This window comes from Arachis stenosperma, chromosome 6 (assembly GCF_014773155.1).
Source record: "Arachis stenosperma cultivar V10309 chromosome 6, arast.V10309.gnm1.PFL2, whole genome shotgun sequence".
Taxonomy (NCBI): Eukaryota; Viridiplantae; Streptophyta; class Magnoliopsida; order Fabales; family Fabaceae; genus Arachis; species Arachis stenosperma.
This window is the reverse complement of record NC_080382.1, coordinates 144,398,878-144,412,732: the sequence shown is the minus strand read 5'-3', so window position 1 is coordinate 144,412,732 and position 13,855 is coordinate 144,398,878. Positions and strand designations below refer to the sequence as shown.

At 29.8% G+C, this 13,855-nt stretch overlaps 2 protein-coding genes across 4 annotated transcripts; one reads left to right on the top strand and one right to left on the bottom strand.

The window, feature by feature from the left end:
• The first annotated feature begins 2,551 nt into the window (after positions 1 to 2,551).
• Positions 2,552 to 4,526, top strand: LOC130933420 (probable ribosome biogenesis protein RLP24). The gene is made up of 5 exons (XM_057863032.1): positions 2,552 to 2,669; positions 2,989 to 3,097; positions 3,591 to 3,704; positions 3,804 to 3,940; positions 4,033 to 4,526. Exons 2-5 carry the CDS (start codon positions 3,017 to 3,019, stop codon positions 4,208 to 4,210), a joined length of 510 nt encoding a protein of 169 aa, XP_057719015.1. The 5' UTR covers positions 2,552 to 2,669; positions 2,989 to 3,016; the 3' UTR covers positions 4,211 to 4,526.
• A 647-nt stretch (positions 4,527 to 5,173) lies between these two features.
• LOC130933419 (long chain base biosynthesis protein 1-like) lies at positions 5,174 to 11,321 on the bottom strand. Of its 3 annotated transcripts, none has more exons than XM_057863030.1 (13): positions 11,211 to 11,321; positions 10,825 to 11,069; positions 9,601 to 9,695; positions 9,254 to 9,342; positions 8,565 to 8,658; positions 8,396 to 8,468; positions 8,193 to 8,325; positions 7,690 to 7,864; positions 6,706 to 6,846; positions 6,503 to 6,598; positions 6,097 to 6,238; positions 5,823 to 5,950; positions 5,174 to 5,606 (listed from the first exon to the last, which is right to left on the bottom strand). In XM_057863030.1, exons 2-13 carry the CDS (start codon positions 10,928 to 10,930, stop codon positions 5,430 to 5,432), a joined length of 1,449 nt encoding a protein of 482 aa, XP_057719013.1. In that variant the 5' UTR covers positions 10,931 to 11,069; positions 11,211 to 11,321; the 3' UTR covers positions 5,174 to 5,429. The 3 variants fall into 3 exon arrangements, with proteins under 3 accessions (XP_057719013.1, XP_057719014.1, XP_057719012.1); XM_057863031.1 differs by having other exon boundaries at positions 10,825 to 11,066; positions 11,211 to 11,290; XM_057863029.1 differs by lacking the exon at positions 11,211 to 11,321 and having other exon boundaries at positions 10,825 to 11,204.
• Positions 11,322 to 13,855: the final 2,534 nt, after the last annotated feature.

The window sequence follows — 13,855 nt, the reverse complement described above, 5'->3', positions numbered from 1 at the left end:
AGGGTGATATAAAAAAATAAAAAATAAAAAAGCATTATTTTTATTGTTATATTAAAATAAAACCATTTAAAAAATTTATACCATTTTTTTATTAAAATAAAATCATTTATAATAGGATTTTTTAATATTTTATCATTCTATTTTTATTATTAAATTTGTATTTAACATTGTATATGGTATGAAATTTCAATTTTAATTCTATTTTTTTTCACATATGCTTTTGTTTTTATATAGTTTACTATTTTTTTTATAATACAACAAAACATACACAATAGACCCCAATAAAACACACATGACACACATTTCATATTTGTTTTCTATTTTTACCTACTATATCATACATAATAAAACACTAAACACTAATTATACAACAATTTTTTCACCTACTATATCTTACACAATAAAATAATTTTATTTTATATTAATTTTTTTACACTACTAATTTATGTAAACAAATCCTTAATCATCATTTAAATAAAATAATTAAATTTAAAATACAATTTTATTATTCTCTCTTTAATATAATACAATAATTATACTTTTAATATAAATTAATTTTATTTTATTATATCTAAAATATAATAAAATTAATTTATACTTATCATAACAGACCATTTCTAAGATATAATAAAATTAATTTATATTTTATTATAGCAGATTATTTCCTTCCCATAGCAATAATGTGTATATTCATTGTTGAAACTAAACAATCACAAGACAGAAACAATAAGAATAATAGAGACATCACTAATATCTGAACTTTGTTGGGTGATGGACTTTGTTCCATTTTCGTACTTTCTTACTTTGTTTTGGGCCAGTGGTAAATGTCCAAATTGTATTTGAACCAAGCCTGCACGAGTGATCAATAAAGCCAATTGGTATTTGAAAAAAAAAATATAATCCGTCTATTTTAACATTGATAAATTTTAAAATTTAGATAGATATAATTTAAATTATAAACTTTTAAATTTTAATACTTGGATGGGATATAATTTGGTATTTAAAAAAATTAATGATAAAAAAATTTTAAAATATAAAATTTTAGATAAAACATAAATGTATTCTATCAAAATTACAATGGTTTGAATTTGATTAGATTAAAAAATAAATTTAAATTATTATAGTATATATGCAATTTAAAAAGTTAAATCGATACAATCCAAATAGTAAAGATAATTATGAACGTATCTTGTTTGCAAATATATAATTAAAGTTAGAAATTGATTTAGTGAGCAAACAAGATAACAATAAATGTAAAAAAAAATATTTTATTTATCTAAAAAGTTCCCAATTTAAATATATGAATAACATTATATGTAAAGCAATCATACCTTGATATATGTAAGGTATCAAGATATCTAATTTCTAAATCAAAATAAGTATATGTGTATGTTGGAAATCATATAATAAATGAATTCAAATAAAACATCTATTGTACTTCAAGGGTTTGATATTTAGTTATACACCTTGATGTTTGTCCAAAGTTCTTGGCCGTACTACACCCGGATATGGAACACGTTCCTTCTTCATTATTAATCCTACTAGAAAATGTTAAAAATTACCACATGATTAGAAGAAAATAGAAAAAATTGTAACAACTCACTAAGCCAAATTAAAAGCAGCTATATCCTACAACAATTCAGTTTTACAAATAACAAGGGGGATTGAAGGTACAAGAAAATAAAAACTAAACGAAACAAAGAAGGAAAGAAAAAATTAATGCTTTAAGTTATGATGCTATTTGTAGTCCTCCTTTAGCAATGAAACTTTTAAAGGACTTGGAACAAAATTCTTCTTTGAAAATAGCTTCTCGTACTTATATATAGGAAAGAGAATTAGGGTTTGTTTGGAAAAATTTTTTAAAATATTTTTTTGAGTGTTTTTTTTTTTAAAGATTTTTTAAAATTTCTTGTTTATCAATTATCAATTATTATATATTTATATTTGAATTTAACAGTGACTTTTGGCTTATCTCGTGGTTTAGTTTGGTAAAATTAAAAAAAAAATCTTAAAAATTTAAAAAAGAGTTTTTAAAATAAGTTTATGTTTACTGAAATTAATTTTAACTATGTATAAATGAGCTAGTTATATTATTAATTTATTATTATTATTATTAAAGTATTATTAGATAATAAATTTTTTCAATTAATATTAGTTAATTTTTTAAAATTTATTTTTGTATTAAATTATAAATTATCAATTATAAAATTTTAAATTTAAATTATAATTTATAAATTTAAATATTAAAATTGACTAATATTAATTAAAAGTTAATTTTTAATTATTTTTTTAAATTCTAATTATTATTATTTTAAATTTTAAATATCATTTTTTGAATTAAATTTAAATTTTTTTAAATTTTAAATTTTTACTTAAAAAAGATAAAATATAATTCCTTATTCTTGAATATTTTTTATTTTATAATTTTTTTGTATTATCTATAAAATAAATAATAAAAAATTATATTTTATTTTCTCAAAATTCAAAAAATCCAAATCCTTTTGAATTTATCCAAAATAAAATAAAATAAAAGAAAAACTAAAAAAAAATACTCCTATTCTTGGACTCTGTAGTTTAAAGCTGAATTTAGCGAAACCCTCAAAACCTCAGCAGCCGTGGCGGCGACACTGCCACTACGCCGTCTCTCTCTCTCTCTCTCTCCATATGAGGTTTTCTCTCTCTTCTGCTTCTTAGCTAGACTCCCTTTTCATTAACTTAACTATTTAATAGCTAAATGATTTCATGGCGAGAAATTTTCGCTTTAATTTGTAAATCTTGCTGCTAGGTTTTCCCTACCGTTTATTTCCTCGTTAATTGTTGTAGTCCAAAGACACTGTTCATATATATTATTTTTCTTTGAAATTATTTACCTGATGAGTTTATTTTTTTTAATTGTTTTTTGGTCTTACTGGAAATCTAGATAGCAGTATTATAGTTGATACTGATGATTTGTGATCCTTAATTTTTATGCTGTTTTTGCCTTTTTAGGAAGTGTTGCTTTTAGTTTAGAGGCACAATGAGATTGGAAAAGTGCTGGTTTTGTTCTTCAACCGTGTACCCTGGACATGGAATCCAGTTTGTTCGTAATGATGCAAAGGTGAACCTCTGTTCTTCCCTATGGAACTCTCATTTATCTTATCAGTAATGAACTAATCATATAACATCTGAAAATTATTAAGTGAACTTTCAATTTCTAGTTATCTTCATATTGCTCCATATGTATAGATGCTACTGGAGAACTAGTATTATGTGGATATCTATGTATTGATCTTGTTGGATAAGTTGATGGCAAATGCTTGATATGAAAGTAAGGCCTTTATTAACTATGTTTTATAAGCTTCATAATTCCACCTTAGCTTAGATTTACAAGTACTTGTCATGATATTTGAATTCGTTCTTCGATCACCTGTGAACTCCATTGAGTATTGTTAATTCATTTTCATAAAGTAACCGGTAGGCTAAGTACATATATATTCAAAACTCATGAAATGCTCAAGAGTGACAGGTACCTATGTATGGTTGGTTATAGGCTTATAGCCCCGCTTTACATGCCCTATATGGTGCAGATTTATGACAAACTTCTCTTGCAGATTTTCCGATTTTGTAGATCTAAATGCCATAAGAACTTCAAAATGAAGAGGAATCCTCGGAAAGTAAAATGGACCAAGGCATATAGGCGGGTGCATGGAAAGGATATGACTCAGGTAAATGAAACTTTATATTTCCTTTCTTTTGGCCTATGTGTCTGTGTCGCTCATAATTGTGGTTTGAAAGAGCCTCGTGACTATCATATATTGCTTTAGGATTCAACCTTTGAGTTTGAGAGAAAGCGAAACAGGCCAGAGAGATATGACAGGAATCTTGCGGAGAACGTCCTCAAGGCCATTCCAAAGATTGAAAAGATCAGAGTCACCAGGGAGGAGAGGCACCATAAGAATAGGTAATTCATCACTTCCACTTTTACATGATGAGGAAGCCTTACAATGCCCTCCCATTTTGTTATTTGCTGACATTTTGTCAAATTTTTAATAGAATGAAGGGCAAGAAAAGAAAGATACAGAAGGAGGCAACAAGGGAGTTGGAGCAGGGCATCAGTTTGGTCAAAGCTCCTTTGGCCCTTCAGAAGGACCCATCTCTTACATTACCACAAAAGATCAAAGTCTCTGTTTCCCAACAGCAATCAGAGGACAACAATGCGATGGAGGAGTGATGTCAATGCTGCACTCTGTGTGTGTGTGTGTGTTTTTTTTCATTTGTTTGATGTTTGTGGCTGGATTTGGATTAATAGAGGTTTTAAGGCCGAAATTGTAAGTTGATTAATTTGTTGTCAATCAGTAATGCGAATGGTATGAATTTTGAAACAACAGTTTTGAGCATGGAGGATATGTTGGTGACATGTTTGGATGGAGTCTTTGGACGATGATTCTCTGAGACAGTCAAGAAGTAACAACTTAATATGTTGCCTAACATGAATTCTCCTTGTATGCGGAGTATATGTGTTCAAAGAATTTGTACTGCTTACTTCCTGCTTTGTGTTCAACAATGTTTAATTGTTTATGTAGTTTAAGGTCTTGGCTTGATATTATATAGGTATCATTTAGACCAGGAGCTAACCCGATTTTATTATGCCCTGAAAAAGATGAAATTTCTGTGTTTACGATCATGGTCTAAATCATTGGCTCGGTCAAAATGTAGGGTTGGATTTGGATTAAGACCAGTCCGATTTTATCCGGCAACACATGCAAAATTAGAGCACTTTTTTTTTTTATTAAAGTGGTAAATAAAATTGTATTTAAATTGAAAAAGCTAGCATTTGACTTCCATTTATTACACAACCATATTTTTCGGACTTTCCAGATTGAATTGTAACCTTTTCTTTTGGGTTATTTACATACACTCCTTCAAACACTACACACGCATAGACTATCGAGCTCAATCTTGGTAGTTGCAAATTCTTCAAGTACAAAAACAAAACATGTTAAATCAATTAGAAACCCTAACCTTAAATTTAACAGCCACGTGATGAATAATGTAAAGTGTAATACTGGTTCTTGGTGGCAGCTAGCATGCAAAGCAATACACTTGAGAGCGCGCAAAAAATCAAACAAGATACAGTTAAGGAATTGTAGTTAATAGGCATCTTTACCAACTCACTAGAAAAATAGAAAATAAATAAAAATAAACAAAACCCTTATTCTATTCTACATGTAAAACTCAGTAAGCAACCAACACACAAAACTAGCATCAAATGTTACAAGAATTATCAACTACACGACTTTCTTTATCTTCCCTGGATTTCAAAATTGATTAACTAAACATGAAACCAAAACAGAAAAAAAAAAAAAAAAGAATCTTAAATTTTGGTACAGTTATGGTACATACAAAACAAGCAGAAGATAGGTGTATGTATGTATGTATGTATATAGCTTTCAATTATGACCACCTAGGACTTGTGCTGAAACCCTTTTCAATGATTCAGACGCCCTCCGAAGATCGTATTCTGAATGCCCTGCAGAAACAAACAATCTTATTCCCACAGGTAAACGGCACTTGTCCAATGTTGATCTGTGAGAGACCACCACAAATACAGAATCTTCCTCCAAAACCTACAAATACAAAAACATTCATAAGCACAAACAAAAACAAGCACAATACTATGATGCAACAACATAAACTTAATGCATTATGTACCAAGAGATCTATGCCATTCTATTATCTTGGGACGTCATGCACTAAGTTAACTTTGGTAAAATATATATTTTAAGTCATTTCGTCACAACAAGAAGGAACCAACAATTGTCAAGGAAAAAAAAAATACTTACCCGCTGAGCAATTTTTTCAAGTAGACATAGGTCATCTTTCTGCGAACCTGTTGACTTCTCTAATCTCAAATAAACAATTGGTGACTCCTTATTACTTGTAATTTTCAAACCTGGTACTTTTGACAATTCTGCAGTATCCAATGTATCTCAAAATCAGAGTGCTTAACCAAACAATTAAATGCAATGCTTGAATGATTGGGCGAGAAATAAGAGCAATTAAAATGTAGACACTAACATTACAATTCAAGAAACCAGCAATGAGACCAAAGCTCACCTTTCCATAGCACAGATAAGTTGTTCTTAAGCTTTGATAACAGCTCGGGATTTTCCTCCAGAATGTCAATAGCTGTAATTGCAGCACTTGCAAGATATGGAGGCAAAGAAGCAGAAAAGACATAGCCAGAGCTACTCAATCGCTGGCAAGATTGAAAACATGCAAGTCTTAGTATTTGGAAAATGGATAGGAATTATTTCCAGCATCAAGAAGAAAATGCAACTGTTTCGGTTCACTATTGTATTAAAGAAAAAAGAAAGATATAAAATGTGGTGAATGAAAAAATTATGAAGAAAAAATAAATTCTTGATTTCCACATCAACAAATTCTTATTTTTCTTTCCTTAGTAAATTTAGAAATCCAACACATAACTTGCAGATGGATAATCACATATTAAATGCCATACTTGGTGATCTATAACTCTTGTACTTCCAGTGCAGAATCCTCCCTCTGCAGCCAATGCATGACCCATATCAGCCGTTACAATATCTAACTTCTCAATCTGCAGCAAGTTTAACCCATGAAGCACACATCACAAATACTAACACTACCCAGAATACATGCGCACACACACATACACACATAAACACAGAAATTTTCAGTACATACCGGTACTCCAGAGTATTCAGTGAGACCTCTTCCAGATTTTCCAAGCACACCAAATGAGTTGCTCTCATCCAGCAAAACACGGAACTTGTATTTTTCCTTCAGTTTAATGATCTCATCTAAGGGTGCAATTTGACCAGAATTCTGAAATTTTACAGGTAAAAAAAAGATGTTAATATCTATTGATTAAAACATTTTAGTTTCCTGTAGGCACAGGACAATATAGTTAGATGCTATTATGACACACAATATTAACTAATCTAATTCAAAATTATTAATAAACTACGGCAAACACAATAAGTGAGGTTTGACATTGCAACAAACACCAATCTTCCAGGCAATACCACTGATATTTTTAAACTATAACCCCAATTGGTATCTTATAAGGACAAACTGAATAACAAAAAGATCAATCTTTGAGGAGAAAACCACATAAAGGAGGGATGCAACACTTGCAAGAGATCATTTTGTTAAATATATAAAATGTATCATAAGCTGTCACCAAGCAGTTTAAGCTTTTGACATGGTATTAGACCCTTTGTCACCAAATGATCAAGGTACATCCTTGCTAACCCCTTTCTTCAAAGTAAAGTTGAATTTTAGCACAATAGTATGCATCAAGCTCATGAGTATTTCAGGCATATATATCTGTACCTCCTTGTTGCCTTTTTTTTTTTTAAATCCTTTCAAATCCATCAATCCCCAAATGTTACAAGTTCATAGGCTATATAACCAACCAAAGAATTGCAGCTCTTTAAGGCACAAAATGTATATTTTGATCTGTTGTAAATATCTTGAATTTTGCAGTTCTTGAATATTGTCCTATCTCAACAACAATAGTATTTCATATAGCACAATTTACCAGCATTGCAAGAAGAGACATACAATTCATGTAGCCACCTGCTTTTAATGCTAAACAAGGAATTTTATGGAAACACAATGTGAACATGTAAAGCTAATACATCTTGCATAATATACAAGATTTACCTGGTAGACGGCTTCAACAACAATATAACGCCTCAGTTTGTCAACCCGCTTATTTTTGGAAGTGATGTTCTCTAGAGTTTCTCTTAAAGATTTCATGTCATTATGCTTAAAATACACCACCGTGCTTCTAGAAAGATAAAGGCCATTCTGTATTGCCCAGTGAACTCCTTCATCACTGTAAAAGATAAAAACCTATCTTTGAAACATGAGGGTTTATATACATGCAGCCTCCAGTGATCAGCTTGTACCAAGGGGAACAAGATGACACAATCATATCAGCATTATTTTGCTACGAATAAATATCAAGATGATACTAGTAACTCAGTTCTTTCTTTAGACTACGCTGATAAAGGTGGTAAAAAAATTAAACAAAACTACTAAATATCTATATATCCAATGTCTACTTATCAAAGACCACTAAAAACGTCGTGAGACTAAAATTGAGGAAAAACTGAATAAGATTAACATAGTTAACATTCAAAGATGAGGTCATGCACACTTACGCCACAATTATATCTCCTTTTTTGGAGAAAGCAGGAATAGCGCTGAACATGGTGGAAAAACCAAAAGGGTAGAGAATTGAATCAGGGGTTCCCAAAAACTTCGCTATCCTTGCTTCAAAATCAAGGTGGACATCTGGGGCAAGGAAACATATCATATGAGTAAAAGCATTTTCTCAATAACAAACTTTGAGATAGAAGCTTACCAATTGTTCCATAAAATCCTCGAGGACCACAAGAACCAACACCATATTTATCTAAAGCAGAAGAACATGAATCCTACATGAAGAAGTTCAAATATAATTCATTAAATCACTGAATTAACTCAGGGCCAAAAAGAAGAATTTATAGCTGATATGGGGATCATTTCCTTACAAGTAACTTTTTGTGGCCTATCAACCCAAGATAGTTTGCTGAAGAAAAATTGACAACTTCTTTCCCATTAATTACAGTATGAGGCCCAGCAGCACTGCATAAAAGTACTATTATGTTACATAACATATTGAACACTTTATTGCTCAATAACCAGAAGTTTAGCTTACATAACACATTGACCCCATTGTAAGATTACTTCCACAACATATACTTCGAACCAAAAAAATGATATTTTAATTGTAATTTGGAAATTACATTAATCCCTTTGTCCATATTTAGATGAACCATCATCTTGAACTTAAATTCCTAATTGCTGGAATTCAAAAGGTAGGAAGATATGTCTGAACACCAAGTCAAAACGTGGCAATCCTATATACCAAGGCTCACCCTCAAGGATAAATATTATGTGTATAGTCCAAGAAATGCAACCATAACAATGTAGTTTTTCAGTAGGAACTCCATCTAAGCAAACCAGAAACTCTTAGGATCCGGTTACAACTTTACAAGGTGTAGGTAGGACTTGAGTCCCACAATGAAAATATGGGATAATAGTGGATGGTTTATAGGATAGGCAACTTTTGTATTGTGATTTTCCAAAGGTTCTTATCAGTGAGATAAGTTATAACATGTTAGAAACATTTATCAATAAAGAATAAATGCTGATGCCTCCGACAAGAAAATGCAATCACCTCTCAAGCACTGGTGGTGCATACGGCTCTTCATTAAGAGAAGGAATAAGTGGCTCAGGAACCCATTCATCACATAACTCGTCAATTTCCTGCAGATATTAAGCAATTTTTCAAAGAGAGTCAAAATACCAAAACATTATTATTCTCAGATTTACTTGCTCTAGAACAAACAGCAGAACAATAAGCATAGGGATTCAACTTAAAAGCTCATTATTATTCATGCAAGGAATAATTTGAGTATGGCTTTCAAAAACAACAATAAACTTAGATATTTCATGGTATCAGAAAAAAGAAATTTAACAAAAATAAATAAAAATAAAAATACACCAGAGTACTGTTGAGCAAACCTTGTTTGTTAAGGGTCGTTTAGGAGGCTTGTAACTTTTTTGGGAAAGCAAGAAAAGGATGACCACAAGGAGAAAAACCTCGATAAACAAGTGCCCTTCAAACACAAGGCAATAGTGAAGGAAAAAATCAAATTAATCAATCTCATTGGTAATGAAATATATTGTGCACTCTGATAAGTTTCTAAAAGAAGTAAGACAAAGAGAAGAAGGAAAAGAAGCTTCTAACCCACTTCTCAAAAAAAAAAATAAATAAATAAAAAGGAGGGAGAGAGAGGCTTCCAATCTAGGTTTCCAGCTTCAAAAATTTTCATACAGTTAACAAATCATAAATCTTTACATTAGCAGAAAAAGTAGACTCTTCAAAAATTATACTCAGTGATACAGTATTACAAATGTTATATGACATATAAAACTACTGTGATCTATAATCCATGTAGCTAATCTCACTTAGTAGGACAAGTATTACATATTTTGAATAGTATCATATAACTGGAGTTGGATCAATACATAAAGTTTTTTTTTTTTTTTTGTCTAAATCACCCATGTCTTCAAGTTCATTAACTCCCAACTAACACAGTTTGAACAAGGTCTACTTACTATGAAGCTCTCATAGCCCTTTTGTTTCCAACCACAAGACTTAAACCTCATAGGGAAACAATTTTCCAAACCATTTGACCCGGTCTAGCAAAAGTACTTTTGTAAAGTTCTTGAAGCTAACAATATATATCTTAATTTTCTTATAAGCTAATCCAATGAACCTACGCAACACCATAAAATACATTTACATATACATAGTAAATTGTAAAAGTAATTGGATTTAATTTGTATGCAACATTAGTATAGAACTATTTTACTCTGATATCCAACCATGTATTGCCACTTTAGGATTTGGATCCTCTATATTTTGAATTTTACTTTAGAAGGTAAAGTGTGATCTCTCACCATTTATTTCATAGGTGAGAATAAGAGAAAATATGAGAGAGAAATCATTCAAGGTTGAGAGATCACAATTTACCCTCTAAAGTGAAAATTCAAAATTTAGAGGATCCAAATTCCCCACTTTAGCAACATTAACTACTTTTCACGGTCACTACCTGAATTCGTAGATGCTTAAAACTAAACAGAACTTTGCACACTGAATTTTTTTCAACATACAAAAGTGACCTCTCAACCACCGATTTTTTTCACACATAATTGAATGCATGATTATGAAAAATCACTTACCACCGATTTGGAATCCAAACACCTGAGCTCGTGCAGAAGGCATATCTAAAGCACGAGTCACCCAGTCCAACGTGGTGTTCACGAAATTCATAACAGCTTCAGCCATCACACTAATCTCTATTTCAAAATCTCTCTCTTAAATCAAAGCAAACCAAAAATAAACCCTTCAAAAATCCTCACTCACTCAATCACATGCATCTCCCGCTATTCGAATTTCTTCGCACTCAAACAACAACAAAAAGCTACTGCATCATAAATCAAACAAAACAAGAAAAAAAAATTAAACTAGCAAATCGAACTTTAATATTGCAACTTAGTTCAAAGAAATATACAAGGAAAGTAGAATTGAGTTGATTTACAGATTGATCCAAAACGACACATCGTACCTGTCGTATTTGCGAGCTCTTCGCTGAGATTCAGATTTTTTTCAGATATAAACATGAAAGAGAAGAGTGAGAATACGATACTACAAAGAAATGAAGAAGGAAAAAAAAAAAGAAAAAAAAAAGAGGGAATTGTTTTGGATATTATTTTAATGAATCCGACGGCTAATATGATGCCACGTCATCAAAAGTGTACATATGTCATAAGGCGGCGATTTTGATTAAGTCTTTCTTTTTTTCCGCCAAAAAATGTACTTTTCTTCATTTTATAAAGTTTCAAATAAAGTTAATTTTTTCTTGGGTTTACTATGTTGACTTGGGGTTTTGTTTTTTAAGGTAAAGAAGAAAAATCCATGGTACTTAAAATATGAAGCGGTAAATGGAGCACATATACATTTTTTAACTTGTAGGATTTGAATTTCTAATCTTTTATAGCTCATATATTTTTTTGTTTAACTCCAAAGAAAAATTAAATAAGATTATCACTAAAAATTTCTCATCTCCAACTTACAATTATTTTCTAATTACCGTACATTTTTGACGCATTTTTTAATTCTTTTTCTTATAAAAATCAATCACTCCTTAAAAAAGTGTCCACTAGTTTTATTAAAAAAAGCATAAGTAATAATAATAATTAATAATAAATAAATAAATTTGGATTGCACGTAACCATCATTAATTCATTATTGTATTTTTTTTTGTCTTTTGTCGGGTTAATATTTTTAACCATTAATTTGGACTTAACTAAAAGGCCCATATAAATCAACCTTTTGGGCCTCCAATAAAAAATTACCTGTCCACACCCACATGTAAAATTCTTAAGAGTTTTTCTGACAAAAACTTCTTTGACCCAAAAAAAAAAATTGTTTAACAGTTCCCAACCTAAAACCTTAGTTGGATATATGTTCCAAACAATGATAATTTTGATTTGATAATATATTAAAATTTAGTGAAACTAATAATAATACCAAAAAAAATCTAACTCCACGGACAAAAAATAATCAATCATTTATAGAAATTATTGTCTAGTAATGTAAAACTTCTAATAATACCAATATATATAAAAAACTTCTAATAAACTTGGTGATTATTTACTAATTAGGTATCCGCTAGTTTTATAGTAATTTAATAATTAAGAGCCTAGCATTGACCAAATCATATGGCACTTTTTATTATTGTCCTAAAACCTCCATCATCTTAGGTACTTATCTTTTCTATCTTTCTATCTATGCCTCAGACATGCTAATGATGAAAAGCTTTGCAATGATGCACATGTTGTGTTTTCCAACTCCATGCCCTAAGAACCCAAAGCAATAGCTAGGGATAACAAAAAGATAACTAATAATTTGGAGCTATATATTCTGATTTTTATCCAAAACAAGATATCATTAGAGAAGGATATCAAATCAAATCACACAATTAGATGGGTTTTTTTTTTTCCTTTTCTCCACAATGTGTGGACAACGCGGTGTTTAATTTGGCCACATATCAATGATGTTCATGTTATGGGAATAATCACATCTTCTCTTTAAAACCACATATATATAACTTAGTTTCTTGTTTTGATCCCTAACCAAAAAAGAAAAAAAGAAGCTAGTTTATTTAATCTACATTAACGGATGATGTGACTCATTATATAGGATAAACCTATTTAAACATCAAGTTTTTAATTTTTAATATTTCTTAGTTTTGGTTCATATTATCTAAGTATTTATTTAAAGAGAAAAAATATATTGCCGAACCATTTATGTCTACTAAACATTTACAACATATAAACTATATGTTTGATAGAGAATGACTTCTCAAGGGGATAACACTCAAACCGATTCTAATTAGTTTTTTATTATCAATTAATTAATGATTACGATAAAACAAAGACTAATAATATCCTGTTATTTTCATGTAAAATTAATAGTTAAAAATTATTAAATAATTTAATAAATTTGATTAAATTATTATTTAATCATTCTCAACTATTAACTTTATATAAAAATAATTATACGTGAGTTTTTAACTTATGATATTAAATAAAGAATTGTCATCATGAAAAAAATGATAGAGTGAAAAGAGACAAAAAGATGTGAAATTGGTCAAAAAATAAATAAAAAATATTAAAAGCACGAATTTAAATGAATATGACTATATAAAAATAATATATTATATGCATCAAAATTAAATTATTATTATTATTATTATTATTATTATTATTATTATTATTATTATTATTATTATTGGTACAAATTAAACACTTATTTTATAATGTTGGAAATTGAAATAAGATCCTTCAAGCCAAAAGTGATGTTAATTAGTAATGGAAAGGAGGTGGTGAACATGCATGTGAATTAAAGGTCCACATGGGTAGGGGGAAGATAATAAAAAGCATAGGATAAAAAGGAAAAAAAAAATTATGGTAGGGTACTAGAGGTTGGTTGAGAATAAAGAAAGCAATGGTTCAGAGTTAGTACACCCTCGTCACTTGAAGAAGCATAAAGGAAAAGCTACTCTATTTAATTTCCATATCATATAAATTATTCAAAATTGGCAAATGTAGCGTAAGTTTTAATTCCCTCAACTGTGTGATTGTGCCAATCTCATTGCTCTCTAATCACAATGTTATCATCTAGGATTATTGTTAATTAATTAGGTCC

What these genes read in the sequence shown, in the direction of transcription:
- LOC130933420 (XM_057863032.1), top strand. Translation starts at nt 3,017, where the DNA reads ATGAGATTGGAAAAGTGCTGGTTTTGTTCTTCAACCGTGTACCCTGGA. An exon ending in TTGTTCGTAATGATGCAAAG is followed by an intron (nt 3,098 to 3,590) that starts GTGAACCTCTGT and finishes CTTCTCTTGCAG; the next exon opens with ATTTTCCGATTTTGTAGATC. An exon ending in ATGGAAAGGATATGACTCAG is followed by an intron (nt 3,705 to 3,803) that starts GTAAATGAAACT and finishes ATATTGCTTTAG; the next exon opens with GATTCAACCTTTGAGTTTGA.
- LOC130933419 (XM_057863030.1), bottom strand. Translation starts at nt 10,930, where the DNA reads ATGGCTGAAGCTGTTATGAATTTCGTGAACACCACGTTGGACTGGGTG. An exon ending in TTGTTGAAGCCGTCTACCAG is followed by an intron (nt 6,847 to 7,689) that starts GTAAATCTTGTA and finishes GTAAAATTTCAG; the next exon opens with AATTCTGGTCAAATTGCACC. An exon ending in CTTATCTGTGCTATGGAAAG is followed by an intron (nt 5,951 to 6,096) that starts GTGAGCTTTGGT and finishes TGGATACTGCAG; the next exon opens with AATTGTCAAAAGTACCAGGT.